This window comes from Coturnix japonica, chromosome Z (genome assembly GCF_054131305.1).
Source record: "Coturnix japonica strain WE chromosome Z, WE-NBRP24, whole genome shotgun sequence".
NCBI lineage: Eukaryota > Metazoa > Chordata > Aves > Galliformes > Phasianidae > Coturnix > Coturnix japonica.
This window is the reverse complement of record NC_140702.1, coordinates 11913447-11940805: the sequence shown is the minus strand read 5'-3', so window position 1 is coordinate 11940805 and position 27359 is coordinate 11913447. Positions and strand designations below refer to the sequence as shown.

General features: G+C 40.9%; 1 protein-coding gene across 1 annotated transcript; it reads right to left on the bottom strand.

Annotated features, from left to right (window-relative positions):
* Positions 1 to 22425: 22425 nt before the first annotated feature.
* On the bottom strand, positions 22426 to 26892 carry LOC146753730 (uncharacterized). The gene is made up of 4 exons (XM_085528983.1): positions 24401 to 26892; positions 23997 to 24125; positions 23399 to 23524; positions 22426 to 23219 (listed from the first exon to the last, which is right to left on the bottom strand). Exons 1-4 carry the CDS (start codon positions 24473 to 24475, stop codon positions 23202 to 23204), a joined length of 348 nt encoding a protein of 115 aa, XP_085385109.1. The 5' UTR covers positions 24476 to 26892; the 3' UTR covers positions 22426 to 23201.
* Positions 26893 to 27359: the final 467 nt, after the last annotated feature.

Sequence of the window (27359 nt, the reverse complement as noted above, 5' to 3'; positions counted from 1 at the left end):
TTCAGATTGGCTACCAACAAATGTTAAGCACTGCTGCTCTCTTTGCCTAGTTGGCCATTAACAGGAGGACTATCAGGCTTCTTCAGACAACCTTTTGATCAGTACCAGCTTGCAGTGGCTCTTGGCTGAACTGTTTTAGTGCTGCTCTGGCACAGCCCTGCACCAATCTCCAGAGAGGCATCCATTCCCAAGCAGGTGTGCATCCATGATATAACAAAACTATCCAATTTAAAAGTAATACGGAGCAAAATAAAGACAGTCAGATCATCTTCAGAATCCATTTGCTCCATTTTCTGAAAATTTGTTACTTAAAGCATCTGTTTCCCTTACTTCTGAAAAACCACTTAAAGAAAACATGTTGAGCTCGAATTATGCAGAAAGCAGAAAGCTCTTTTTTGTTTAGGAAATCAGTACTATGGAGAATCAGGTGGCAGTTTTGGTATTAAAAATTCAAATGAAACCCTTCTCTGGAGTTGAATGGTGGTTATATGAGTAAGCCACAAGAAAATGAGCCTAGGTTGTTTTCACGAGGCAGTAAGTGGGAAGGAATTCATCCCACCAACCTTCAGGTACTGTTTACGTGCATAGACTCTTTGTGGTCAGTGAAGTGAGATATTCCTCTGGAAACTCAATTCAGTTGATGTGTTTTAGGTGTTCACAGCTTGAAAAATTGCCATCACCTGGAAGAGAAAAGCTAACTTGTTTTGTCCAGGTCACTTTGCCTCCATTCTTATAACAATGGAGGCAGTACCACCCCTAGCAGCAGATCCTTTCCCCTCAGTGTATTACAGGAAGGGCAAGGACGCTCTGCTGCTTTTTTCTGTTTTGTCCCTCAGCTGCCTCCTCCTCCTTGTTGCAGCCACCTCACCCCTCTTATTTTTGTTACCCTTTGGAAAGTGTTATATCTTTGATCGCCCCTGACCCCTAAGATACAGCAAAAATCTTTTCCTGATGAGGAAGAAAATCACTGAATAATTTGGTAATATGAAAACTGTGCTTTAGCTAAAGCACCACAAAAAATACAGACTCAGTACATTTTTACTCTATTGATGAGTATACCAGGGATCCTGCAGTTTCAAATTAGAGCTGTGTTAGTGCACTGGAGAAAATAAAACACCCAGCACGGAGAGTCAATCTTTAGCACTCCTGCATTACCAAAACAGAAGTTAAGCTTCCTTATTTGCACTCACCTCAGACTCCTGCATCTGCCTAGGACTGGAAGTCAATGCCTGCAGTGCCATTTCTCTAATGACTGCCAACAGGGAACACAGCCTCACTGTATCTGTGACCACAGCCTCCAACTGTTTGTCAGTTTTCCTTGGGAGCTGGATGATTTGATTAGCCTTATTCCTGCAGTTTCACCCTGCTTTGTGCAAAGATGCTTTCCAACTATGAGGCCACAAAGGCAGCAGTGGGAAAAGTTCAAAGAGAAGGTGCTTGATGGAGATGATTCACAAGACTGGTTTCCTTGATGGCTTATTCTGCAGTCCCTTACTCCTTCCGCATCCCTCCTCTGCTCCTTCCTCCAGCAGTCCCATTGCACGCAACAACCGCTGCTGATAATGCTGTGAATCCCACAGAAGGACCCTTTAGCCTACAGGAGCAAATAAATAAACTCCTGTGTTCCTTCAAACACATCTCTTGCCAGGTGGCAGCTCTGTCCACAGAAAATGCCACCCTTACACAGCACTGCCAAGCACAAGTAATGGAACATCAGCTCTTCACATGCCCTCCGTGTGGGAGGGCAGAGGTGAGGGACACCTCCTGAAAGCTCTGGAGGTCTCATCCTCAGAGTTCCACACTGACTTTGAGTGTCAGAAGTAGAACAATGCTGTGTGCTCACTATTCTGTCTTCTTTGGAGAAGCAGAGGCAAATGGGAAGAAGTAGGTCAAAGGAAGAGGCAGCGTGGCCTGTCAGAGGTCAGCACTGTGCAGTGATAGCAAGGATTCTACTTGTTTGTGAGAACGCCTCAAACTCAGCCTCAGAGCCTCAGAATTACATCCATCACCTCATCACACCGTGGCCCTACTGCTTCTGCCATCTGGAAAGATATGCCTAAATGTTTTCTTTTAAAGACTGATTAATGTTCCTTGACAGATCACGTTTCATTAAATTAAATAATGTTCCAATTAATTGATCTGTTTGCAGACATTCTTAATTTAGTAAATGCTGAGGAGAATGCTAAAATTACCATTATATTTCTGCCAGAAGCACCCTGAAGACTGATAATTGATAGCTTTGCTGTTTTCTCTGATGACCTGAAAAGCTTTTAAAGCTGAATTCTGTAATTGTGTTCATCTTCGGAAATTAGTTTTGTGAAACCACACATTTAGTTCTTGCTGAGAAATCTCATTTTAGTCATTTTTAACATAATTTATAATGCATAAACTAAATTAGCTTTTGTAGCTAAACCAGCACATTTTTCTCTAATTTTTATCTCTTCCTAATATATTTTTGACCTTGAGAACAGCGTATGTAGGATACTGCAGCCTCAGAACAAAGGAATCATTTCCATTCCATCACTATGGTTACACTTTTGTCTATCTCCAGCACAGAGCCGGCTGGAAATGTTGTATCCAAGTCCTCAGGAGGGCAAGAAAACTTCATTTAATGTCATTTAGTTCTGATTACACAAACACGCACACATAGCAGAGCCCTGAATGGAGCAAATGACTGCATTGTGCTTACATTGCTTATGAGATGAAACCAACAATAAAAAACTGCACATCATGAAGCGCTGTCCCTTCCCCAGCTGTTCCTTCAGCCATTAATGCTCATACCTGCTTGTCTCAGGTGGTTTCAATGGAGTGTTGTGCCCATGAGTTCAGCTTTCTGTCAGTTCCTCAGACCTCTTCATTTCCCACAGGAACAACAAAGACAGACCAGCACTGAGAATCACAGCTTCTCTCTGACCACCAGAAATTCTGTTTGGAATATTTTCAGAAGTCCTCTCATGGCTTTATTCCAGCCTTATAAAGAAAGCTGTGGAGGAAGAAATGTGAGACACGTGCTATTTTTGACAATAGGAAAAATCTCTGTTTTGATGGTACTGTACTCTTTTAAATAACCTGGCTGGCAACAAGATCATGGAATCCTGGTCACAGAATCATTAAGGTTGGAAAAGACCTCTGAGATCACCAAGTCAAAGATAACCGTCCCCACCATGCTCACTAACCCTTGTTCCTCAGTGACAAACCCCCAGGTTTCTTTGGACACATCCAGGGATGGTGGGTCAAAATTCTCCCCCTAGTTTTCATCTTTTCTTAGGCAAAACCATGACTGTGGTATCTGACACTTTTTGCATGGAGAATGTTGTGCTCTGTGTCATCTATTTATGCAAATTTCCATGAGGGGAATATCTCCTTACTAAGAAAAATATCCTCCCAGAGAAACATCGTCCAAAAACTCACTAGAAAATGTCATGGTATATACAACTTTTTCCCTCTTGTGTAAGTTTAAGGGCTGAAATCATTGGAGGCTTCTTTCAGAGTTAATAAGTGCTTCTGAGAAACTAAACTGTAAAAGGGGGTGGGAGGAATAAAAAACAAAAAATCACTTTCCAGATTTCAATTTAGCAAAGGTTTCCTGTGCCTGGAAAAGTTAAATACATGCTGAATTCAGAGTGTAACTTCTTCATTAATTATCACCAACTCATCACAGTGTTTGCAGTTCATCTGTCTCTCTGTTTTATGACACACCAGCTCAGGCAGTTTGCCTTTCACTGGCTCAAGTGTGTCACACATGAGCCTTCAAAAAAACACCTTCAAAGAATCAAAGGAAATTGCAGAGAAAAAAACAACAACAAAAAAGCTGCATTCAATTTAAAACAAGCACAAAAATAAACAAACAAAAACGCCACAATTGTAAGTAACACCTGTGAAATATAAATGCACTCATTAATAATGAGTTGATAATAATAATGATGAATAAGTTACTCATTATCGACTGAAGGAAATAGACCTTTTCACCTTGAGAAGATTCAAAGGGGACTTCACCACAGTACTCTGGTACTTAAGGAATGGCTGCAAGGAGAACAGAGGCACTTTCTCCACAACTAGCCACATGGAGAAGACAGATAGCAATGGGTACAAGATGTGCTTAGAAAGGTTTCATTTTGATATATATATATATATATATATAAAAATATATTTATATATAGGAGAATCTGTCACTGGAACAGCTTCCACAGGTCCACTGTTGAATACCCATCACTGGAGGTTTCCAAGATGCTACTGGACAGAGTATTTAATCTCATATAGGTTTCCTTTTCCCACAGAAATGTTCAAGATGATGTTTTCAGGTCCCTTCCAACTTGGCCTCTTCTATGATTCTGTAATTCTTCTGTGATCATGTCAGGCTGTTCCTGTCTACCAAGATCATTTTGTTCTCGCTGATCTTGTTGATAATAAATGCTTAATCTTGGCAAAACATTGCACACAGCTGTTAGAGATGGGCACTGGAAGCAGCAGATGTAGCTTTCTGAATGTTACATGCCACTTAAACATGACACCCTGTTTTAGTTTCAGCTGAGACAAAGTTGTTTTCTTCCGAGTGAAGTATGATGCTATATTTTGGTTTTAGGAGAATAACAGTGCTGTTTATACATGGATATTTCTAGTTGCTGCTAAGCAGTGATGTACAGAGCAAAGGTGAAGGGCCCACGGAGATGGGAGGGAACAGAATTAGGACAGCTGACACACTACCTCTCACCTGCTACAAGCCCTCTTCAAATAAGATTTCCCACTTAACCCACATAAAGTGCTTTAAAAATTAATTTTATCACTGTGAAGTAATCAAGCAAATAAGTACTTCTGAGATAGTCTCACTAGGGAAAGAAAGGAGAATTCTCCCCCATCAATGGCATCCAGGACAGATATTTCAATAGTTCAAGTCCATCAGAGTGCAAACAGAGTTGAACAGCTGGAGAAGTTTATATTCAGTGGCAGTAAGAAGGACAGAGAAATGGAAGAAAGCCTCAGGTTGAATAATACTTAGTCATCTTAAAACTTGATGGTGAGTCCTGGTCTGATTTCTTCCATGATGGAGATGCAGAAGGTGAAGACTGAGACAACATGCATTCTCCTGTATTTTTTTTTCCTCACATAAATTATCGAGATTTTGGTAGACTTCCAGGTTTATACTAACATCCATGTTCCTAATTCTCAGATATTCTGACCTCATTTTTAACGCTCTGTGAGTAACTCTAGTGTGATCATCTGTAAAGGACAGAACTGGTTTTCTTTTATTGTGAACCGTTGCTTCTTAATCTCACGCCGGGTATACACATATCAAAGAACCTTGCCTCCCTCCTACAAAATTGGAATGCGACATCATCCACAGTCATTACACAAGCACAGCACCACAATACTCCAAGCTGAATCCATTCCACTGTCCTGCTGAACCCTTTCAAATTCAGTTGTTTTGTTTATTTCTCCCATCCACTGTTTTTCTTGTGTTTCTTGCTTTAGTAACAAAGATGGAGATTCTATGAAGAGACTGATATTTGTCTAGTGAGTGTCTGGTACAGGGAGGCTTTGAACTCTTCATAGAAGTTCCCACTGTAATGGCAAGTTATTAGGCTAAGTAATATAGCATAAATTGTGATACTTAGACCAGGATCTACATAAAACTTTTTCAGGATGTTACAGTTAAAAACCAGCTCTACAGCAAGCACAATGCAGAGAAGCAGGCAAAAAAACAGAAGCTGCATTACAAAACTTCAAATGGGAGGCAAGGTATGAAGTAGCAGCAAGATTCTATACTTTGAAACCTGACTTGGCTGGGATCTCTTCGGGACTGCCTTAATAAAGGTTAAGAGTGCACTATGGGGGTGAACTTTCAAAATGTGGCTTTTAAACATCTTGACTCCCCACCAGGCAATTAAGAGAAGAAAAACACAGTATGTGGAGAACGTCTCTGTAATCTTTGTGTATTTCAGAGACCCCAAAATTTGCTTCTTTCTACCACTACTGAGTTTCTCCTTGGCACATTATGAAACAGCACTTCCAGTACTGTCAAACTGCATTTCAATTTTCTTTTCAAATGCTTTAAATTTTCAACTATCATAATTTAATTTGAAATTATCTTCTGACATTGTTCGTGGGCTATGAGTGAGAATATTCTAGGGGAAAAAATGGCAACAGCAATTAAGAGTAAGGGATGTTCTTAGAAAACTGTCATCATTTTAGAAAGAGTTGTAATAGTGTTTTATGTCAATATAATTCTTTTCACAGGTAATAAAATAAGGACATCTATTAGGAGCACACATGTTGATAAATTAGACCTGCAGAAACTACTTTTCCTGTATTCCTTATCCAGACAGACATTTAATCTCTGACTCCCACATAAAGTGGGAGTAAATTTCTTCACAGTAATGTGAATAAATTGGTTTTACATCCGAAAGGTGTGCGTGCTACAGATCTTCAATTTAGTGCCTGCTTTAAGAATTTCCAGTCTTAAACAAATATATGTGCATAAATATGTACATACACACTCCTGTTACTGTCATGAATAAATGACATTCTCTTGATGAATTGATGTTGTGGTCACAAATACAGATAACCCCACCAATTCTCACTTTATGATTGTTTCCTATTGCTTAGGTCTTGGGCTGAGGTCTTTTATGCTAAGAGTTGTCCCTCAGGCAGAATGGTTTGGGAAATTTTAAGCATTTCAGCCACTTCTGAGAAACATATGAAGTTGTTGGGCCAATTTAAAAAAAAAAAAAAAAAAAAAAAGAAGGAAAAAAAAAAAAAATAGGAGAGGGAATTTATTTTGCCGTGTCTTTGAACAGAGAACATTATTCCTGCCTTCTCTGTAGCAAGGATACATGATTTTGTAATGGAGTTATATTTTCAACAAGGAAATGCCCTTTACTGTCACTGCACCTTTGAAAAATACTGATTTGCACATGCTTAGCAGAGATGTACTCAGCAGCGAGTGCAGCTGTTTAATTCATGAATGCACTCGTGCTCTCTTGCCTCACAATCTCAGCACTGAACTTGCAGAGCTGAGCTGGATTCATGTTCTGATCCAGTATAAGAGGAGGGATCTTACCTCCTTGCACTGATAATCAGTCTGCCACCATGCAGGTCCCAACCCATCCAAGAAAGGAGCAATTTTGTGTTAAATGACAGAACAGTAGGTGTACTTGAACAGAAATGTCAGAAAAAAAACACAAACTGGGACAAATGGCTGAGGAGAAGAGACAAAGGAAGACCAAGGCCAAAAATAGCAGGAGCGAAGCTAACAAGGAGTTGGGAAAGGGCATCTACATTTTACACAATTAGGGTCAGGAAAGGCAAATCACAGACTCAGCCAATGGACTGAAAGCTGTCTAAAACCTCTGCAGAACTCTGTGATTGAAAACCAAGTGTTTTCATGCAAACAGACACAGGCCCAAATCAAAGTTTTTGGCTGTGACCATAACTACCATTATCCATCAGTGATTTTCTCTTTTACCTTGACAGCTTCATCATGAGTATCTATGTGTAAAACCAAACCCAGACTGAGTAGATAAACATCAGTTCAAAGGTTAAGTCTTGGTGCAGTTGAAGACTGTTGTGGATTTGCATTGAATTTCAGGTGACTGAGGTCCCCACAGCATATCACAAGAGTTCACATTAGCCTCTTCTGAGTAGGTTTTGCACAGCAAGCTGCCAAGCCATTGGGCTTCCAGTAGAGTGGCAGAATTAATGCACTTGCAAGATTCGCAGCGGCACAGAGTGTGTTCTATTCATTAATTACCATCAGTTTCTGAGAATATAGAGGCACATCTACTAAATCAAAACAAGGAGGAGAAGGAACGATCTCTTGACACCAGAATCATCAGTTATGGTCAGTACCTTCTTGGCCAAGAGTAAGTTTCTTGTTAGCCATGTTGAAACCAACCAGCAAAAAAATGCAGTCATTCAGTTCACAATATAGTAGGTGTATGCACTCTGTATAACTTTAAGCGTGAAACAAAGATCCTGCAGCCCAGCAGCAAACAACATGCAACACTCTAAATGCAAATGTAGAGATAAAATGAAAATCAATCTACTGGAACAATTATACAATCCTTCAAGCTCTCTGAGCAGATTGTAGAGAAAAAAGCAAATAATGCCTGGCTACTCTCTTGTACAAGTAGTAGTTTTCCACCAGCATTAAAAGATCAAAAATAATTTGTTGATAGCTTGTCTTTGTTCTGCTGAAATACTAGCTTTTCTGTGTGGCTTCGTTTCATGCTGCAGTAACAGCAAGAATATCAACCACCTAAGTTAACCATCTACTTTCAGGCAAAACAGGCAAGTACAAAGTTGGTAAAATCTACTTTGAGCAAAAACATACTGGAAACAGTTTCCTTTTTGGAGGCTCCAGATAATTCTGAATTCAATTCAGTATTCAGGAAGACTATTGGGGCTTTCTCAACCATCTTCAGTGGTATTTAACTCCTTGCTGATAAAGCTAGGCTCCTAAAAGGAAACGTGAAAACTGCACGGAAAAACATAACTTGCTTAGAGAAGTCATTTCATCTGAAATTAGATTGGATTCTGGACAGATTTCAACCACCAGCAAAGTGCTTCTTGCTGCTGCAGTTGGTTTTCTACTTGGTCCAGACCAATACAGATTTAAGAAGCTAGTGTCATGTTTATATTGTGCTGCAGATCTGCCTTTGGAAAACTTCTCCAACCAATGGCTCTACTACACAGAAGAAAAAATAACACACAAAAAGTACTTAACGAGGGCTTCAAGAGACTCAGCCATGACAACTACATCCCAAAGATGGAGCGAAGAGTGGAAATGTCATCACCAAAGCAAGAAATGCAATGGAACATCTGACAAATCTCAGCTTGCATGTTAACAGAGGCAAAGAGTAGCATGAATGAACACATACATAGGAAGAGCAGTGCTCACCTAACAATCTTTCCAGGCAGATAGATGTGGACTGCAGGGGAGAGAAGAACTCAGCTATGCATAACTGCCAGCACAGAGACCAAGGAGCAAGCGCTGCTTGTGCTGAGAGGCCAAGCTGGATGCAGGCAGAGGTGCAGCAGGTCAAGGTCACTATTTTGGGAGTGGAGAAGGAAGTGACTCTGTGTTCCTTTTGTGCACTGCAACCCCAGTATATATCCCAGGCAGCTTAGAGCATGAGAGCAGCGCTAGGTGGTTGCTGAGGTTATCTTCTACATCCATGGACACAGAGCATACTGCTCATCTAGTGTCCCAGTTTGCTCAGAAGAGATGTGGAGTGGACAAAAGGGCTCCGGCTTGTCATCTTTCCCTCATTTATGGATGATGTCTAAAAACTGCATGTTTTTTGTCCTTGGCCAGGGTAGCACAGAATTAAATAGGGCTGAAAATCAGCAAGTAGCCTTTTTCGTTGGCTCTGTGCCTATACCATAAATGAAGTAACGAGACAGCCTTTACAGGCACTATGAAAGACCAATTGCCTTCAAATCTTTCAGGAGTAAATGTGATTTGATTCAAGTCTAGCTGGATGTGGCTCTTAAAACACGTAGTTAATGTAGCACTTTTAGGGTACCATTAGTGTTCTGATATATTATTAATTAGACTAAAAAGGGAGAAAAGAAGGCAGATACCAATTACTATAGCAGACGCTGTAAATAGTTGGCCTCTTCAAATTTTCAAGTCTTCTGGAGTTAAATATATTAATGTTTTATTTAATATATATTAATTTCTTACCAAACTTCAAAGTGAACTGTCTTATCAAGAACATTTCCTGTGTATTGCATAGGTGATGCTAAATGCCTTGGGGGCATAAATATATCTCATTCCACTTGCACTTTCAGATCTGTCCCACTTTTAATAAAGCATATTAACTGTATTTAAGATTATGGGTAAGATATATGAACCATTCTAGCAAAATAACTACTTTTAGCAACCACTGCTCTAAAAACTCATGATTTCTGTAAGAAGTATTACCATTTTGTTGAAAGTGGTACTGGACTGTAAATTGTATTGGAATGAGAACATTACTACTGTGGTCAATTGGAGGTTTATTACAGATATATCTTGGCAAAAAGAATAGACATAATACACACTAGTTAAAATCAGATTCACAGTAGGGTAGTATCTATAACCTTATTATATCTTACTATAGTAACATAAACTTCTATAGAATTTTTGGTAAAAAGTATTTGGGAGCTAGATTAGGAAAGCATAATTCTCTTGAGTTCATTGCAAAAATAAATAAATAAATAAATAAAAATAGAAATCTAAAACCAGGAGCTGGCAGAAATGGCATGGGAAAGAATATTTCTACAGGATTATCTTTCTGTCATCAGTTTTTAGAATCACAGAATCATAGAATACTTCTTGGCGGGGCTGCTCTCATCCCTTTCATCCCCTAGTTAGTACTGGTAATGGGGGTTGCTTCAATCTAGGTGCAAGAAATTGCACATGGATTTGTTGAACCTCATGAGGTTAACCTGTGCTCACTGCTCCATCCTATCTAGGTCCCTCTGAATGAAGTCCCTCTGGCTCTTTGGACTCAATCCTGCAGCCAGTTCTTCATCCATGGAACAGTCTAGTTTTGAAAACACAGGGTGAATACTCGCTCTTCAGGGAAAGAGAAACACTATCACTGACTTGACTTCTCTTCCTGACTTATTTAATCACCCTGTGAAGTACAAATATGCTGAGCTGAAGTGAAAGAGAAAACAAAAGATCCCAACCTTGAGTGACATACACAGTATTAGGCAGCTTCCTGCCTTTCCCTAGAAGCCTATGTTCACTCAGACAGAACCACATTTCTGATTCTGGGCCCAAACACACCACACAAATTGCTGGGAATTTACATGCTGGTAAATACTCCTACATTTAGAATAAGGAAGACATGCAGGAAGAACTGAGTTTTAAAATTTCTTTAAAATTCTGAGTTTAGCTTCTATATGGCAGTCATTCCAAGCTTCAAGCTGTATGACATAAAAAGAGGAACAACTCTGTGACTGGGAACAAACACTGGCAGTCATTATCCTACTAAAGCATCACCCCAGGAACATCCTTTCCCCAGTGGACACAGCTCACAAGCTGGATGTGATTTCCTAATAGCAGGCAGAAAAGGTGACTACCTGGGACAGAATATGGGTCCTGAGAGCAGGTCACAGCAGCCCTAGTAGGGCTGCCTTACTGCAGTAGTTCAAAATGGTTTTTCTTAGTTCCAAAGCACTTGCTTAAAACAAGGTGAATATAGATTTAAAGTTTTTCAGGTCCACTTGGAAAGCCTGCAGACATAGTATCTTTTAAGGAGGTGACAAAGGGTGAAAAACCAGGGTTTCAAAGAGATTTTTGTTTTGTATACAGTTTTGCTTTTGCAACCAGTAGGAGAAAATCAAAAGCTGCCTGAAGCAAAACTCCCATCAAATTCTGATGGGAATTGAAAATTCAAATCACTGCACAGCGTTGAAAACATCAGCTAGAAACTCTCAGCCTCATCCATCCGATTTCTCTTACTCGGCACTATAAATTACTGTGGATAAAGCATAACACTTCTTTAATTAACAATTAACTTATGTTTACTTCTCCTTCCTTTTCTTTGAAAAATGTGGAGAAAAGTAAAGAATTGAAGTGGGGGGAGGGAAGGAAAAAAAGCCCAGCCAAGTTTTCCCCTATCAAATTAGATTTATTCACCTTTCAAAAACTGAGAACTTTTTCCTTCACTTTACCTTTCATGAAAACACTTGCTTTGTTTGGGGAAAAAAAAGATCATTCCTTGTCAAAAAGAAAATGCATTGTCAGTTCTGCCCAGCAGACAGTCTAGTTGACACCTGGATGTGACTTCCCACCCTTCAATGCAGAAGAGAAGTGAAAGCACAGAGAACTGCAAAAGGACTGAGAATGTCCAAAGAGTTTTGATCCCATGACAAGCAGACAAGACCTGATAACATTTTGCTGATTTTAACACTGATTATTATTTAGCTGCTTTTTTGTGTTTTTTTTTGTTTGTTTTATTATTATGTTTATTTATTTAAGAGTAAGAATTAAAAGCATCTCTAATTGGACTTTCAGAAAAAAAGAGGTAAAGGAACATACAGGAACAATGCCCAGCAGATGTGATAAACAGCTGCTCCTAAGTCTTCCATGCAATTAAATATTTAAGTGAACTGGCCAAACACAGGCAAGGTGAAATCAGTGCATTAGGTTCTTTTCCTCACAGTGTCATCTGAGAAGGATCTAAAGACTATATGAAAAATATATTTATCTTGATTTCTCTCTCAGATAAGTAAACACTGAATACAGTTCAAACTGAGTGATTGCTTTTCCGGACCATAATAAAAACATATTTTTGCATGATGTGATTACACTGCTTAACATGACTTCTGTTGTCTAATCATGGTACACTGCCTTTGTTGGCTGTACGGGTTAACAAGGGGCTTTAGAGCAGGTATTCCCTTAGAACTCAGAGAAAGACATTTTGAAGTGTTTGTTAAAAACTGAAAGGGAAACAGAGGTGAGCTGAAGTTTCAGTACCCCTTGTGCCCACTTGTGCAATGGCTAGATAGTCTGCCTAATTATCATCTGTTAATGGCCTCAGTCTCTCTGCTAAAGGACATTAGAAGATAAACTTCTCATTCTTGTTCATCAAAGCAGTTGCTATTTTAGGTGCAAAACCACGCATTTAGTGGAACATAGATTATTACCCTGCTACCTAATGCCAGACTCTTCCTTTCGTATGACTCATATAGCAGTGTATTTCAGGAGTGAGACAGTTAAAATAGTGAAGAGTTGAAAGCTCCTGATCATAGAATCATTAAGGTTGGAAAAGACCTCTGAGATGGTCAAGATCAAGTCTATTAAACAATCATTGCTATGTCCATTAAACCATATCCCTCAGTGTCACGTCTCTACATTCCTTGAATACCTCCACCACCTCCTTGGGCAGCCTGTTCCAATGCCTCACCACTCCAAGTAATTCTTAACACCCAACCTGAATCTCGCTTGGTACAACATGAGGCCATTACTTCTCATTCTGTCATTGTTACCTGGGAGATGATGCACTCCTTCACCACTGCAACCTCCTTTCAGGTATTTTTAATCATTTACAACTCAAAACTGTAGAAATTGTTCTGAGACAGAGACATTTTCTGTCTAAATCTCGCACAGAAGGTCCCATAGAGGCACATAGTTTTCAAAACACATGAAGTAAAAGAAGTACACTTTGTGCTCCCTCACATGCTGAGCTCTGATTCAGTGCTCTTCTAAACTCCAGCATAAAAATGGTGACTCCTGATCACTGAACAAACCCATAATACTATTCCTTCCTCAAATTATTTGTCCAGTTTGACACAGATGAAGAATGTCTATCGGGCAATGTAAAAGTCCTCATTTTTTTTCTCATTAAACAATTTGCAATAAACACTTGGGTGAATTCAAATCCATTCCCATTCATTTTCCGCCACCTTCCCTACTTAAGATGCAACACTGAGCTGCAGAGGATAACCAAGTGAATACATATCTCTGTACAGTGAAAAGTGGAAAACAGATCAGGTTTGCTACATACTCTAAAGTAGAAAACAATTTAGTTGAAATTCAGTGGAGGAAAATTTTAAGGCAGCAAGACAAAACATACTAAAGTGAAAATATTTTCACATGCTATTCTCCAGAAGCATTATGCTGCTTTTACAAACTTGTGATGGGGAACATCACCACCAGGTGCCTAATAAAACAATCACGTGAGCAGAAATGGAAGATACTAATACCAAAACCAAACAGATGGCTGTATATGTTACAGAAGAAAAAAAGTTTATTTTCAGTGAAAATTGTAAGCACACAATCTTGATACTATCTGCTGCGTATTCAGCTCCTATTACCTGCCTTGCACCTTTAGAACATGGTGTATGTCCAGAACCAGAAATTCTGTGTTTAATTCCTGAGTATAATGTAAAGTAGCACTTCTGGATAATGCCAGCTCAAGGAAGAAAGAAGATGAAAGAGAAAAAAAGTCAGGAGGAGAAAGTGCAGGTGCAGATTGACCAAGAAAATAATTTCAGAGCATGCTGACCAGAGAAATTCTAGCCATTTGGTGGATCCCTACGTTTGTCAGTAAGAGAAACAATTAGTCTCGACGTATTGTACGATTACCAAAGAATTACAATCAATGATTATTATTAAATAAATTATACTCTATACCATGAACAGAGTCTGGAAGCCTAGAGAGGAATACAAAATAATCATGAAAGAGAAACTACACAAGAAATTCCCAGGGTCAAAGTGGAAATACTGGAAAGCTTAGATCTAGCACCAATGCTACATCGTCCTATCAATTGTAAAGGAGAAAAAGCTAATCTACTTGGAATTAAAATAGAAATAGACAATTTCAGATCCCTTCCCTCCTACCACTACATGATCTTAGTCTGGCTTATGTTATTTAGCAATTACCATCAAAACATCAGCATTCACCTTTCTTCCAATCAATAACAGCTCAAAAATACAGGGTTAATTTTTGACATCAAACGCACTCTGTACACACAAAAGAGGCAACCGAACCCAATTCTATGGGATCAAAGCATAGCTGGTTGTTCTTCAGATGTTTTAACAGTAATAAGCACAGACTTCTACCTTTTCCCTTCTGCTTTCCTGATGCATAACAATTCAGTTGCTAATTTCACATATTACACATGAGGTAATGAAAAGACCAGTATGAGCTTTTGAAGGCTTACTGCTGCCCTGTCCTTCACTACACACTCTAAAGAATTGCTTTGTCCACATTTGAAGCATTCAGGCTATAAAGTGTGGAAGTCTGATACACACCTGAGAAAACTGAAAAGACAGAGCAAAGATACAAGCAGCAGCTGTACTGCAGAGCTCTGGACACTTCTTTTCATTTGCTGACAGAGCCGAAGGTCACATTTGTGATTGTCAGAAGAATAAAAAAGCTGCCTGAAGAGTCATTTGACAGATACACTGAAATGCAAAATAAGTGAAGGGGTCTGAAAGGCATGTCAGGTTTCTTATTACCTTCTAGGAGGAATAAAAAGGAAGAGAAATCTCTTCACAACAAACTCAAATATATACATTTAAAAGATAAAATTCCCACCCAACATCTAACTACAGAACTACTTTAAAAAAAGAAAATTAATTATCATCATTCAATAGTCACCACTGTGTGATACATCTCTCTTTGAGGTCTCCGGAACCAGGACATGATACCCTCTGCCTTCAAATAGTACACACCAGGAAAACGATGCATAAACTTGCATTTCTTTGAGATAAAATAATAGGGTGCAGAGAATTTGGGTAAGGTAATTTGGGTACAAGGAATTATCAAAGGAGAATGACCAGACTGTTCTAGATAACAATTAGTTGAGTGCCTTAATGACGATGCTTCTTTCAGCAAACAGGAAGAATCAAGACCAAGAATTACCTTTCCCTTTTTCTGCTGCTGACTATTTGGTGTGCACAGATTAACACATACGATTATCAGTAGCGTCAAGTAAGACTCTGGAGAAAAGGGTTGAAGGAAATGCTGTAGGTGCTCATGTATTTCATATTCTTTTCATGGAAAGAAGTGAATGGAAGGGGAGGGGAAAGAAGGAGAGGGAAAGAAAAGGAATGAAAAAGATTTACTCTCACATTATCATGAGAAAATACTTAACACCAATGGAAAATAAACACAGAATTCATCTGTTGGTTAAATCCCTTCAGAATTAAACAACAGCAAGCATATTGGGCTTCTTTTCCCTGGACCTTTCCTCCTGTAGCTCACATCTCTCAAAACACAAATAACAAACACATAAATAAGTAGCAACCAACTTATTATTTAATGAGCAAGCACTAACCTCTATTTGCAGCCTGAGTAATTCCTCTGTGTATACTCTGATCTTTTACAATATGCCGAATTATTTCACTTTTAATCAAGTTATATGGTTTATGACAGAAAAAAAGATGTGGCATTAGGGAAAAGGAGAAGGAAAAAAAGAACTATTTCACTGAAAACCCCAGATTAGCAGCATTGATAAATTCAAGAGAAATCTTTTGAACTTCTGAGGACAGCTGATCTTCATTTAATTCAGTTGTTCTCTGTTTCATGCAGGATAAGTGCATTGTAATTACGTGTACCAGTATCTCTTTTCACCAGAAGAGATTTCTGTTGTCTTCATTCATATCAATACAAAAGCAAGCAAATTAATTAGAAAGTTACAATGTCCTTGGTGAGCAATCCACAGGTGCAGAGCAATATGTGGAAACTGTTTCCTGATTGCTTTTGCTGCTTTTACCACTGTGAGCTCTGAACCAGACCTATGGAAATTACTTTCTTTCTGCTCAGTAGTGCTGCATTGTTCTGTCTGGATAAGAGCAGTGGGAATGTCCATTTTCTCTATGCAACATGAATTCTCTCTGTTCTGATTTCACAGGGTTCTGCTTTTGACTCCAGACCATTCTGAGGCGATATACTTTGCCTTGGTATAAAAGCACAAGCATACAACTGCAGTAATAATGAAATTATGAGCCAGTGAAATGAAGGGCTTTTTGGCTTTGGTTACTGTGCTTGATGAATTTCAGAAGTTGCTTATTACGTACTTTTAATGAAAAATAGCAAGGTATAACAGAGTATGTTGTCCAAGAATAGTAGTTCTTGATATACCATTTTGGCTCCATGGTATCAAAATATCAGATATTTTTCCTTCTACTTAAAGTATAAAAATGTCTTCAGTACCAAAATGAAATATACAGCAGTCCTTTTAGGCTGTATCTGTGGCTTTCTGTAGTAACACCAGGACCCATATGGAAGAGATGAAGGGCACTGTTCACAGTTCCTTTACAAAATGGAGTTCTCCTGATTTGCTTGCTGGCAGCTAAGAAATACACTGAAGAATCTCTGTATGCATCACAGAAAAGATTTTCAAAGAATCTGAAATGCCAAATTTGAGATCGGCGTTGCAGACACAAATATTGTTCATATCACTGAGGATCACAGATCTTTGTCATGTGTGTCCAAGCTCATATGCAGAGATTAAGCTCAGATTGTCCAAAACACAAAATAACATGCAGAAAGCCCACTCACACTTCCCAGATATGAAAAAGCTTCAAAGCAATGACACCAGAAATGCTGGCTATGTTTCAACATGAAAGAACTAGTAATTTCCAACACTCTCTAGTTTTTAATTACATTTACCCTGAGCTACACCAAATCATGACCATAACAATTTTTCTCAGCACTGAAGAAAAGAAAACCACTGATCCCAAATTTAGAAATTGTATTTCCCTTTACATTTGCAGAATTGCCACTGATAAAAGCATTCTCAAGCTTTTCCTTCTCCAAATCTGGAACAACTCTCAATTGCACTGAACATACTATTTATCATTCATGCAGTATGAAATTTTAATACAGGCTAAAGCTTCTGCAAGTAAGTATAATGCTTGGCTGCTTAGTACTGCTAGAACTATTTGACTATGTTCAACTGTACATTCACTTGTAAAAGCTCGTTATATTGGGAAATTATATCTAAGGGATTGTCCTAACTTTACAGGCATCATAATGTGGAAAACACATCATCAAAACATGGAAACATGAAAACACTGGATCATGATTTGCACTGTGTGGTTTTGTACACAAATTTAGAAAGGACTTGATATTGCATGACAGATTGTTCCCACAAAAATACAGAACTGTTCTTTTAATGTTTTCTCAGCTGGGAGGTTGTAGTTTTACAACACTTACACTACTGCACGGGATGTGATAGAGTCGCAATACTCAGCATGGCACACCTGTAATTTACATAACACAGTACACAATCTACCTGGGAATTCAAATGGTGGGATTGGCATCATCAGCTGAAGAGTACTATACAACTCAAATTATATTAAGAGTCTTTCAAGCTTAACAGCACAAAACAAATGATCCCAGTGATAAAAGTTTAAATCCCTGACTATTCTTAAATCTCAAATATGAGAATATTGCTTTTATGGACAAGTAATTCTCTCTACAATGAGAAACTCTCATGCTTGGTTTACTGCCTATATATTAGAAGAAACAGAGTCTTTTTTTCCCTAAGTTTTCAGTAGGTTCCTGGAAACTTTCCAACTCTCCTCATCACCCCACACAGTGCTATCCATGGTTATAAACCTGTTGTTAATAGTGGCTGGCTTACTTGTTTTTTAGGAATTTTGGGAAAACTGATTCTTCATGCTGTATATGGATCTGTTTAGGCTTTTATTTTTATTTTTTTTCCTGAAGAGAAGGAGATGTCAGCAGGAAACAATTAAATGGCATGTTAAAAGAAGCAGTAAGAGCAGAACTATTCACTGTCAGTATTAAAGGTGACTCTTCAGAGATGAAAATGATGACTACAATAACTATTGATAAACATCTAGTGTCTTCAGGAATCCCTGACTGTGGAGATTAATCTAAGTTTTACAATGTTGTTTTTGTAACGTATCATACTGAGTGACAAGCAAATCAGCTAGACAACAGAAAAGAGACGAAGATTTGCTAGGTCTAGGTAAAGAGAAAAAAGACTGCTCAAGCACAGCATACTCCATAGTGACAGGGATATGGTTCACAAATCCCAAGAAGGACATATATTTAATCACCATTGGCTATATAATCCATGTAAAAGAATCCTGATTGAAAGGGTGTTTCATTCAGTTGTTCTCTAAGTTGGGAGCTCAGTGTCACCTCTGTCACTTCTTTCAATAGCAGCTAAAATAAAGTTTTACAGACTGACTTGAGGTGGAAGGTGCGGGGAAGACTGCTGAAGCACAAGCAACATGGGATGCAGCAGCAGCACTTGCCAAAGTGATTTCCCCAGCATGGGCAGAGGATGTTAGCCCCAGACAGCTGCACAGCAATGAAATAAAATACTTTTAAAGAGGGCTAGAGAAAGCACTCTGAGTAGGTTAGAAATGGAGAAACATTCTTCACAATGTTACATCTCAGAGTCCCGCCTGCAGCAGGGCCTGAGCACACCTGTGGCCAGACAGCGTGAGGCAGAGCAGGCATGCACAGCCATTGGGCCTGCCAGCACAGCAGTGTTTGGGATGGGCAAATAGCTATATCAGAGAAAACCTTTGGCTCCACAGGGCCTTCCTCCTGCAGTGCTACCTCCATGTCTTTTTTGTACTGAGGTGCACAAAACTGAACACAGTACTTGAGGTGAGGCCTCACCATGCTGAGTAAAGGGGCAGGATGACTTACTTAGTTCTGCTCACCACAGAACACTGGCATGAATCTAGCTGAACTAGATTACAGAAGCATTTCCTCTGTGACATGGAAAGCTGCTGGATGCACCCATCTTTGCAGTGCCAGTTGCATTCTGTCTCATAGAGCATATGTATAATATGGACATTGGTCAAGAAGGGTCTAGTCCTACCCCTGTAGAGATATCATGCCATTGTTTTGAGTCCTCCCACCTTAATTTCTTCAGCAAGGGTTTAATTTGATGTATGTGTTGTAGGGGAGTCTTGGGTATCTACCTGAAACTTTCCAATGGTGGAGCATCTCATGGAGGAATTTCTAAGTTATTCCTGTGATTAATTACCCCAATTACCCAGACTTTGTGTCCCATTTTTAATTAGAATTTATCTGGCTTCAACTTTCATCAAATACTATTATAATAGTGGTTACTGTAGTGCAAGCCTTTTTTATTAAGTTTCTATTCCCCATGAAAAGACTTAATTAAAAAGTGACCAAGACATTCTTTTATCTTCTTTCATAAATTGAATGGACTGTCTTGAGTGTTTCCCTGTAAAGGCTTCCTAGTTCCCCAACCACTCACATGTCATTACTGAGGTTTCAGTAGTTCTGTTTATTAACCTGTGTTGAACTGTGTACATCAGAATTTCATGTCACAGTTCAGGGGCTGTCACATCACAGTGAGATCTTCAAAACCTGCAGTCCTTTCTTCTCAACATACTCCTGCTAATTATCCAGGTTTTTAATAGAATGAAGCCAGAACTGATCAATTTCATTCTAATTTCTCTACTTCAGCTTTCATTATGCAAATTATCTCCTTAAAAATATGTGTACTTAGATATATAGTCACACATGTGCATGAATACCTGCCAAAAATACCACAGACATGTCCAAGGTGGGCAGGCAGTTCCATAATTCAGGGCACATAAATGTTTTCACCTACTTTCTAGCAGGGGGCTGAACTCACATAACATCCTGGGAATGTTTTTTCATCAGTTAGCAAGGAACAAATCCATAAATAACATGAAACGAGCAAGACCTCATCACCTTATCTGTATTTCTCCACAGCTGACACTGGAGCTGCCAGCACTGCTATAAATGGGTTGGTTCTTCACAGCATTCAAGAGCTCTTGAGTTAAGTCCTAGCACACTTGTTCCGGTATTCAGGCATTTTCTCAATATGCACTGCAAGTGCATTCACAAAAGCAAAACAACCATCAAAAGTCACACAGAACTCTCTCTTCATGAAGTGTTATTCCCTGACCTAAATCAGTCTTTGCCTTTGAATCAGTTTATGTTACTCCCTACCTAGTAGATTGATTGCTGCTATGGCAACTGCACATCCTGCTTCACAGACATAAGTATTAGTCCTTGATACACTTTGTACTTAGCTTCTCTGTGCAAGTTCAGAATTAGAAAATACCTAGGGAAATAGTTTGCTTTTGCAAAGACAATATGAGGGTGAAGCTGTAAAGTTTACATTCATCCCACTGGCAGCAAGTTCTAGGAGCAGTACAAGAAACCAACATTGAGCATCAACTTTTCTTTCCTTTGAGCTGCAAAGTAGGATCCTAATGTTAAAATTGGAACACAGTTTGGAGATCTAAGGAGATACATGCCTTTGGTTCTAAGAAGGTCCTGGGAAATTTGTCTGTAAGATGGAATAGGAGAAAATTGGAAAACTTAGACTTCTAATTCTCTCTGTACGACTACTGCTGATGGTTCAGACTGCTATCCAGGCAGAAAATCAATATTGTAGTACAGACTGGGCTGCATCAGTCTTGGAAACATATAATGCTGCTATCCAGTCAAATGGCAGAGGTTTGTATTTTCTGACAAAGAGATATCAATGCTTATATTATACATAAATAGAAAGTTTCTGATGGCAATGGGCCATCCACAAAAATTCTTCAGATCCCTTGCAAAGACATTTGCTTACCTCCCATCAGTTACCACAGCAGAGAGAACCTACGGGTGATCATGGTTAACAAAGGATCATTCCATTTAGGTTCTACATAAAATCCATCTTTTTCTTTCAATTTCATTGCCTGGTCTGGCGATAAGACTTTTACAGACAGAGAGGGCAGAAAATCCTGTAGAATTTCATTGGGAACAATACTAAATGGGGTATCTAAAAATTACCTTTTGGGAAGTATAGTTTTTACACAGAGAACATCCCATTTTGTATTTCTAAGTTTCCTTCCTGCAGAGGAACTACTTACAGCTGTGTGTAAAATGAAATTAATGAAAAAACATTTTGTATTTATATTTAAAGAGAGTTCCTACAAAGGTAAAAGTAACATAATTTTCTCATTCTCTGTTTTCAAGAAGAGTTTTTTATCTTTTTTTTTTTTTTTTTCTTCTAGGACACGAAAGTAAGAAAAGATTACTGTTAATCACAAGGCATTTTTTTTCTTATCTTGAGATACAAGAAAATAAAACACATACAAAATATTTCCTAATCCATTAAACAGAATGTAATGAAAGCTTAGTCTTAAAACATAACTAAAATTTCCAGGGAAAACATCACAAGTAAACTTATAACAAAATTATTTTTTAGAACTTGGTTATACTAGAACAGGTTCATGGAATGACTTTTGTACTTCAGTTTACATAGAATCACAGAACTGCAGCAATTGCAAGGGACCTCAACAGATTATCAAGTTCAATCTGCCTGCTAAAGCAGGTTCCCTGTAGTATGTCAAATAGGAAGGTGTTCAAATGGGTATAGAATATCTCCAGAGAAGGAGATTCCACAGCTCCTCTGGGCTCGGAATATTTGTGTTACACTTCTTATGTTCCAGTTTTTTGCCATTGCTACATGTCCTATCAATACAGACCGCTGAAAAGAGTCTGATCTTATCCAATTACCTTCCACATTTTAGATATTCATAAACATTGATCAGATCCTTTCTCAGTCTTCTCTAGGCTGAATAGACCCAGGTTACTCTGTCTTTCCTCATAAGGGAGATGCACCAGGCCCTTTATCATCTTTACGGCCCTCTTCTGGACTCCTCCTAGAAGATCCCTGTCTTTTCTGACCTATGGAGACCAAAACTGGACACAGTACTCCAGACCTGGCCTCATCAGGGCAGAGCAGTGGGCGAGGATCACCTGCTGGCCACACTCTGCAGAATTTTAGGGGCTGAAAGGGACCTCAAGAGATCATGAAGTCCAACCAAACCAGCCCCACTGAGTCGCGGGGCCATGGCGGCCAGCAGCTGCTCACTGACAGTGGCTCTCCTTGCCCACTTCAGTGATGCCTTGCTTCAGCCTGGAATGTGTCTGCCCTGGAGCTGAGTGGCTCCCAAAAAAGCACTTGGTCATAGAGGTCTTCTCCAACCACAATGATTCTATGATTCAGCATTTTCATCTGCTTATATGCACATAAAGAAAAGTGCCCGTGCACTGTATTTGCTTACAACTGCATTGCAAGAAAATGTTTCTGTAGAATTAAGTCACAGGACATAGAAAATTAACTGGAGATTGTATTTATTGGCAGGACTATTTCCATTTGATAAGAGCAGAAAGCAGAATGCATTAAGTGACTGTATCTTCTACCCTCACTCCACCTCAGCCGCATTGGAGACTGTAATGGTTGTGCATGGCTTTCACTTAAAACAATTACACAGGTTGTTCCAAAAGTAATGCCTCTTATTTATTTCCGTGGAAACTACATCTTCTAAAAAGGATGTAAATTTCCAACATTTTAAGGGTGGAGACCCCAAACCAGTTGCCATTGATTTTACATTCAGCTGAGGCATCTGTTTTGCCATCTTAACTTCAACAACTTGACAACAAGCTCCGCAGCTTCCTCCACATTCTTTTCTTGAGCTCACATTTACGCAAGGCTCCGCCCTTCAGTTTATGTCTGCTCAAGTTATGCAGAAGGTTGTTCTCATGATATGGAATAGTTGTTATTGTGATTCAGCCACACAGTGTCACTCTGGCCCAGGACCTGAAGCTACAGCAGGAGCTGAAGACTTGGCCTCTGCCTCACCAGATGGAGCTCCGGGACCCAATGAGGAACGAGGCTGGGCTCTGGCTGCCTGGCAACACAACTTGCTATGGCCTGTGGTCCTCCTGTGGGGAGAAGATGTTGCAAAGAACATTTTCCTCATGTTCAGATGGAACTTTCTGTGCTCCTGTCCCTGTCACTGCTTGTTGCCATTGTTGCAGTACTGGGCAGAGCCTGACCTTATCCTCTAGGCACCCACCTTTTACATATTTACAATCACTAGAGCAGAAACTGGGCTTTCTACCTGTGTGCTGTGGCTGCCAAGGATCTGCGAGCAATCTGGGCAACGGAGTGGTGGCAAACGGACCCCGTGGTAGGATCTGTTTTTGCTTTCACGGCATGGAGGCACAGCTTGCTTCTGCTTGCAGCCCTGTTGTAGGGAAAAGGAAGTGTGGGATTCAGGTGGCAGAGCAGCCACACAGTACTCCAGATGTGGCTTCCCCAGGGCAGAGTAGAGAGGGGGGGATTGCCCCCCTCAACCAGTTAGCCATTCTGTTTTTAATGCACTCCGGGACACCACTGGAGTTCATGTCTGCCACAAGGGCACATTGCTGGCTCATGGCATGGTCCACCAGGATGCACAGGTTCTTCTCCTCGGAACTCCTTTCCCTAACCTGTACTGATGTGTGCAGTTACTCCATGCCAAGTGTAGGAATCAGCACTTGCCCTTCTAGAGCAACCTAAGGTATTTCTCCACCCAGCTCTCTATTCTATACAGTAATGCTGAAGGGCATGCCCTGGCAGCTTTTTGGGAGCGGTCCTCTCCTGCAGCTGCCACCTGCTTGCCAGCAGCTCCCAGGACTCAGGAAGAAGTTCAGTCCCTTCTCTCATGGGTTTCCTACCTGTGTGGGGGGGTATCTGGGGACCAATGGGATCTCCAGGCGGGGTAGTGGTGGCAGACGGACCCCATGGTGAGATGGATTCTTGCTCTGGCTGCCGGGCAGAACAATTTGATGCGGCCTGTAGCTCACCTGTGTGGAGAAAGAGGCATAGGATGCAGGTGGCTACATTGCCAGCAGAGCCCTTGGCAGAAGGCAGCTCCTGGGCACAGACAGCCTGGCTGAGCTGGGTCCCACTGCTCTCTGCCTCTGGGCACAGATCTGCTGGGCTGGCATGAACCTGGGCTGGACAGGGATTTGAGTCATTCCCCAGAAAGTCAGCTGCAGACATCATCTCCTGCTGCAGTGCCCCATGTGCTGGTGCTTTTTGTGTCATGCCATCACTGTCTCTCCCAGTGTGTTCTCACCTGGTGGCTTTCCTGCATCCTTCTCAGCCCTTTCTTCAGATGGGAGTGGGCCACCTTCTCCTGCTTCTTGGGCATCTGTATCCTCTCACGGTCTCAGGTACTCGGGAGCTGCTACTTCCTGATGGAGCTGCTCTCCTGAGAGTGAGTAGCACAGGGACTCTGACCCCCAATAGCACAGGGACAACAACTTGTCACAATGGCTTTTGAATCCAATTGCCCCTGTGACACGAAGCCCTGTCTGATGTCATGGAAGCCAAATGCCCTGCCCCTGACATCACCCACTGAGTCACCAGCTGATAGCCAGGTGCAGGTCAATGGGATCTCTGGCTCCCCTAGAGCCAGCATCTCCAGCCTCAATGCAACGGGATGTCTCCAAAGGCATTGTCGTTACAGCAGCTTGAGCTATGGGCTGTGTGTCTTGCCTTGGAGCTTTTTTCCGGAGAATCTTTAAGTATTGTCACCGATAGCCAATACTGCTTTTGTGCTTACTCTCTCTGTCGCTCTTGCATACAGCCCTGTACTGAGATGGCTATTCTGTTATACAATGCCCTCTCATGACAGTCTCATCCAGTGTATATCATGCATGTCAATAGCCATACAGAACTTCTGAGTTTTATGACCAACAGCAATAGAAGGGCAGATGCTGCTTACTATGAGCTTCACATAGATGTACAGGCAGCTGTGGTCCGTTCTCACAAGCAGTTCCACCAGTTGGCACTTGCCTTCCCACAAAAAGCATGGGTCAGGCTATCGTAGAACATGCCCATTGGACACTGAAGGCCAGCCTTGATGCTTTTAGAGAGAGGGGAGAGATTACCGGGCCGGTCTTGCACGCGTTAATCATCAGCAGTGGGTTTTTTACTGCCAGCAACATCAGCCTTTCAGCCTGCGCAGTGGGTGTTAGAGGGAAAATCAGAGGCAAAAGCCCAGCTTGAATCTAAGCTGGCCACTGGAGTAAAAACAGTGTTACTAGCAGGAACAGGGAGGTAATTGTCCCCCTGTACTTGGCATTGGTGCAGCCGCACCTCGAGTACTGTGTTCAGTTTTGGGCCTCTCACTGCAAGAAAGACATTGAGGCCCCAGAACATGTTCAGAGGAGGGCTACAAAGCTGGTGAGGGGTCTGAAGCACAGGCCTTATGAGGAGCGGCTGAGGGAGCTGGGATTGTTCAGCCTGGAGAAGAGGAGGCTCAGGGGAGACCTTATAGCTCTCTATAACTTCTCGAAGGGAGGTTGTAGTGAGCTGGGGGTTGGCCTCTTCTCTCCTGTAATCAAGTGATAGAACTAGAGGGAATGGTTTTAAGCTGCACCAGGGGAGATTCAGGCTGAATATTAGGAAGTATTACTTCTCGGAAAGGGTAGTCAAGCATTGGAATGCACTGCCCAGGAAGGTGGTGGAGTCACTGACCATGGGAGTGTTCAAGGAACGTTTGGATGTGGTGTTGAGGAATATGATTTAGCTGGGAAATATTGGTAATGGTTGGACTAGATGATCTTCTAGGTCTTTGCCAACCTTGATAATTCTGTGATTCTGTGTCCTCTGAGATTCCCTGAGAAGTGCAAATCGCTGTTTGGCAATTCTTGTTTACATCCAGGCTATAACAGCCGTTGGACTTGCAGACGGTTTTGGGTAGCCTCAGTGGTCTGAAGGACAAGTCTAAATCTGCATCCAAGGGGCACTGAACCACTCCTTCTGTAGATCATGGGGCATGGGCATGCCTGCATCGGCATGTGTGAAGGGCGATGGTCATTGCAGTAACCTCAGCCTTCCTTGATGGATCCTGAGCCCCCTGTGGCACTGGGTTTTGATGGGACTGTCCAGCACTACGTCGAGGAGAGCTGTGATCTGTCCAAGACTTCCCCATTCCACCTGAATAGAAGTGTACATCAGTCGCGACTGGTGGGGCAGCAAACTAGGTACCCTTGACTTCTGGGATTGGTCCTGGCTTGGAAGGTTGCTGGGAACTATCCTCGCTTGGGTCGTGATTGTCCTTCTGATCATCTGCTTTGCCCCTATGCTGCTCCAGATGCTAAATGATGTAATCAGATGGAATTTGGTCAGTGCTCATTACCTGCTGTTGCAGGACATGCCCAGCCTAGAAGTGTAAATGTCTGTTTCTCATTTATTGTCATCACAATAAGCTTATCAAGCATTGCAGCCACTTTCAGGAGCTTCACATCGTCGCTGCGTTTGCTCAACTGGACTGGCATTGACGGCTAGAGAGACATATACTCCAGGCGAAGATGCTTCAGTTCAGTGCTTGAACTGTTTTATATGGGATACGGGAAAAACTGGTTTTAAGTTGTTGTACTTCCAAAGAGTCGTCGGGATACTATTACGGGGTTGCATCTAGTGATAACCACTGTACTACGGAAAGCATTTCTCATGTGGTGATGACCACTATACTACGGAAAACTTTTTGTGTGTGGTGATAACCACTACACTACGGAAAACTTTAGCACAGGGAGGGTGGAGATGTAGGATGGTAGGATGGACCTGGGGCGAGTTGTGGGTGGTAACAAGGGGTCACGAGGTTCTGTGGCAGTTGTGTGTCACGGTATATAACAGCTTGTTGCCCAGCATTAAACTGGTACCTGAGCTACATGCTATGCATGCATCTTTTGTGTCCCTGCATGAGGGGGAGATGCAGATGAATGGGTACCATTAGAGCTGCTGCCCCGCAGACGAGGTGGCACCCTACAGATAGAATCACAGAATCGTGGAATCACAGGAGTTGGAAGCGATATCCTCTAGAGATCATTCAGTCCAATCCCATATGCTAAAGTGGGTTCCCTACTGTAGGTTACCCAGGAAATCGTCCAGATCTCTTTTATCTGTTTCCAGAAAATGAGACTCTAGTACCATTCCAGGCAGCCTGTTCCAGTGCTCTGGACCAGTCGTCCAAGTAAAGAATGTTTTCCTCATGTTCAGATGGAACCTCTTCTATTCAAGTTACTGCC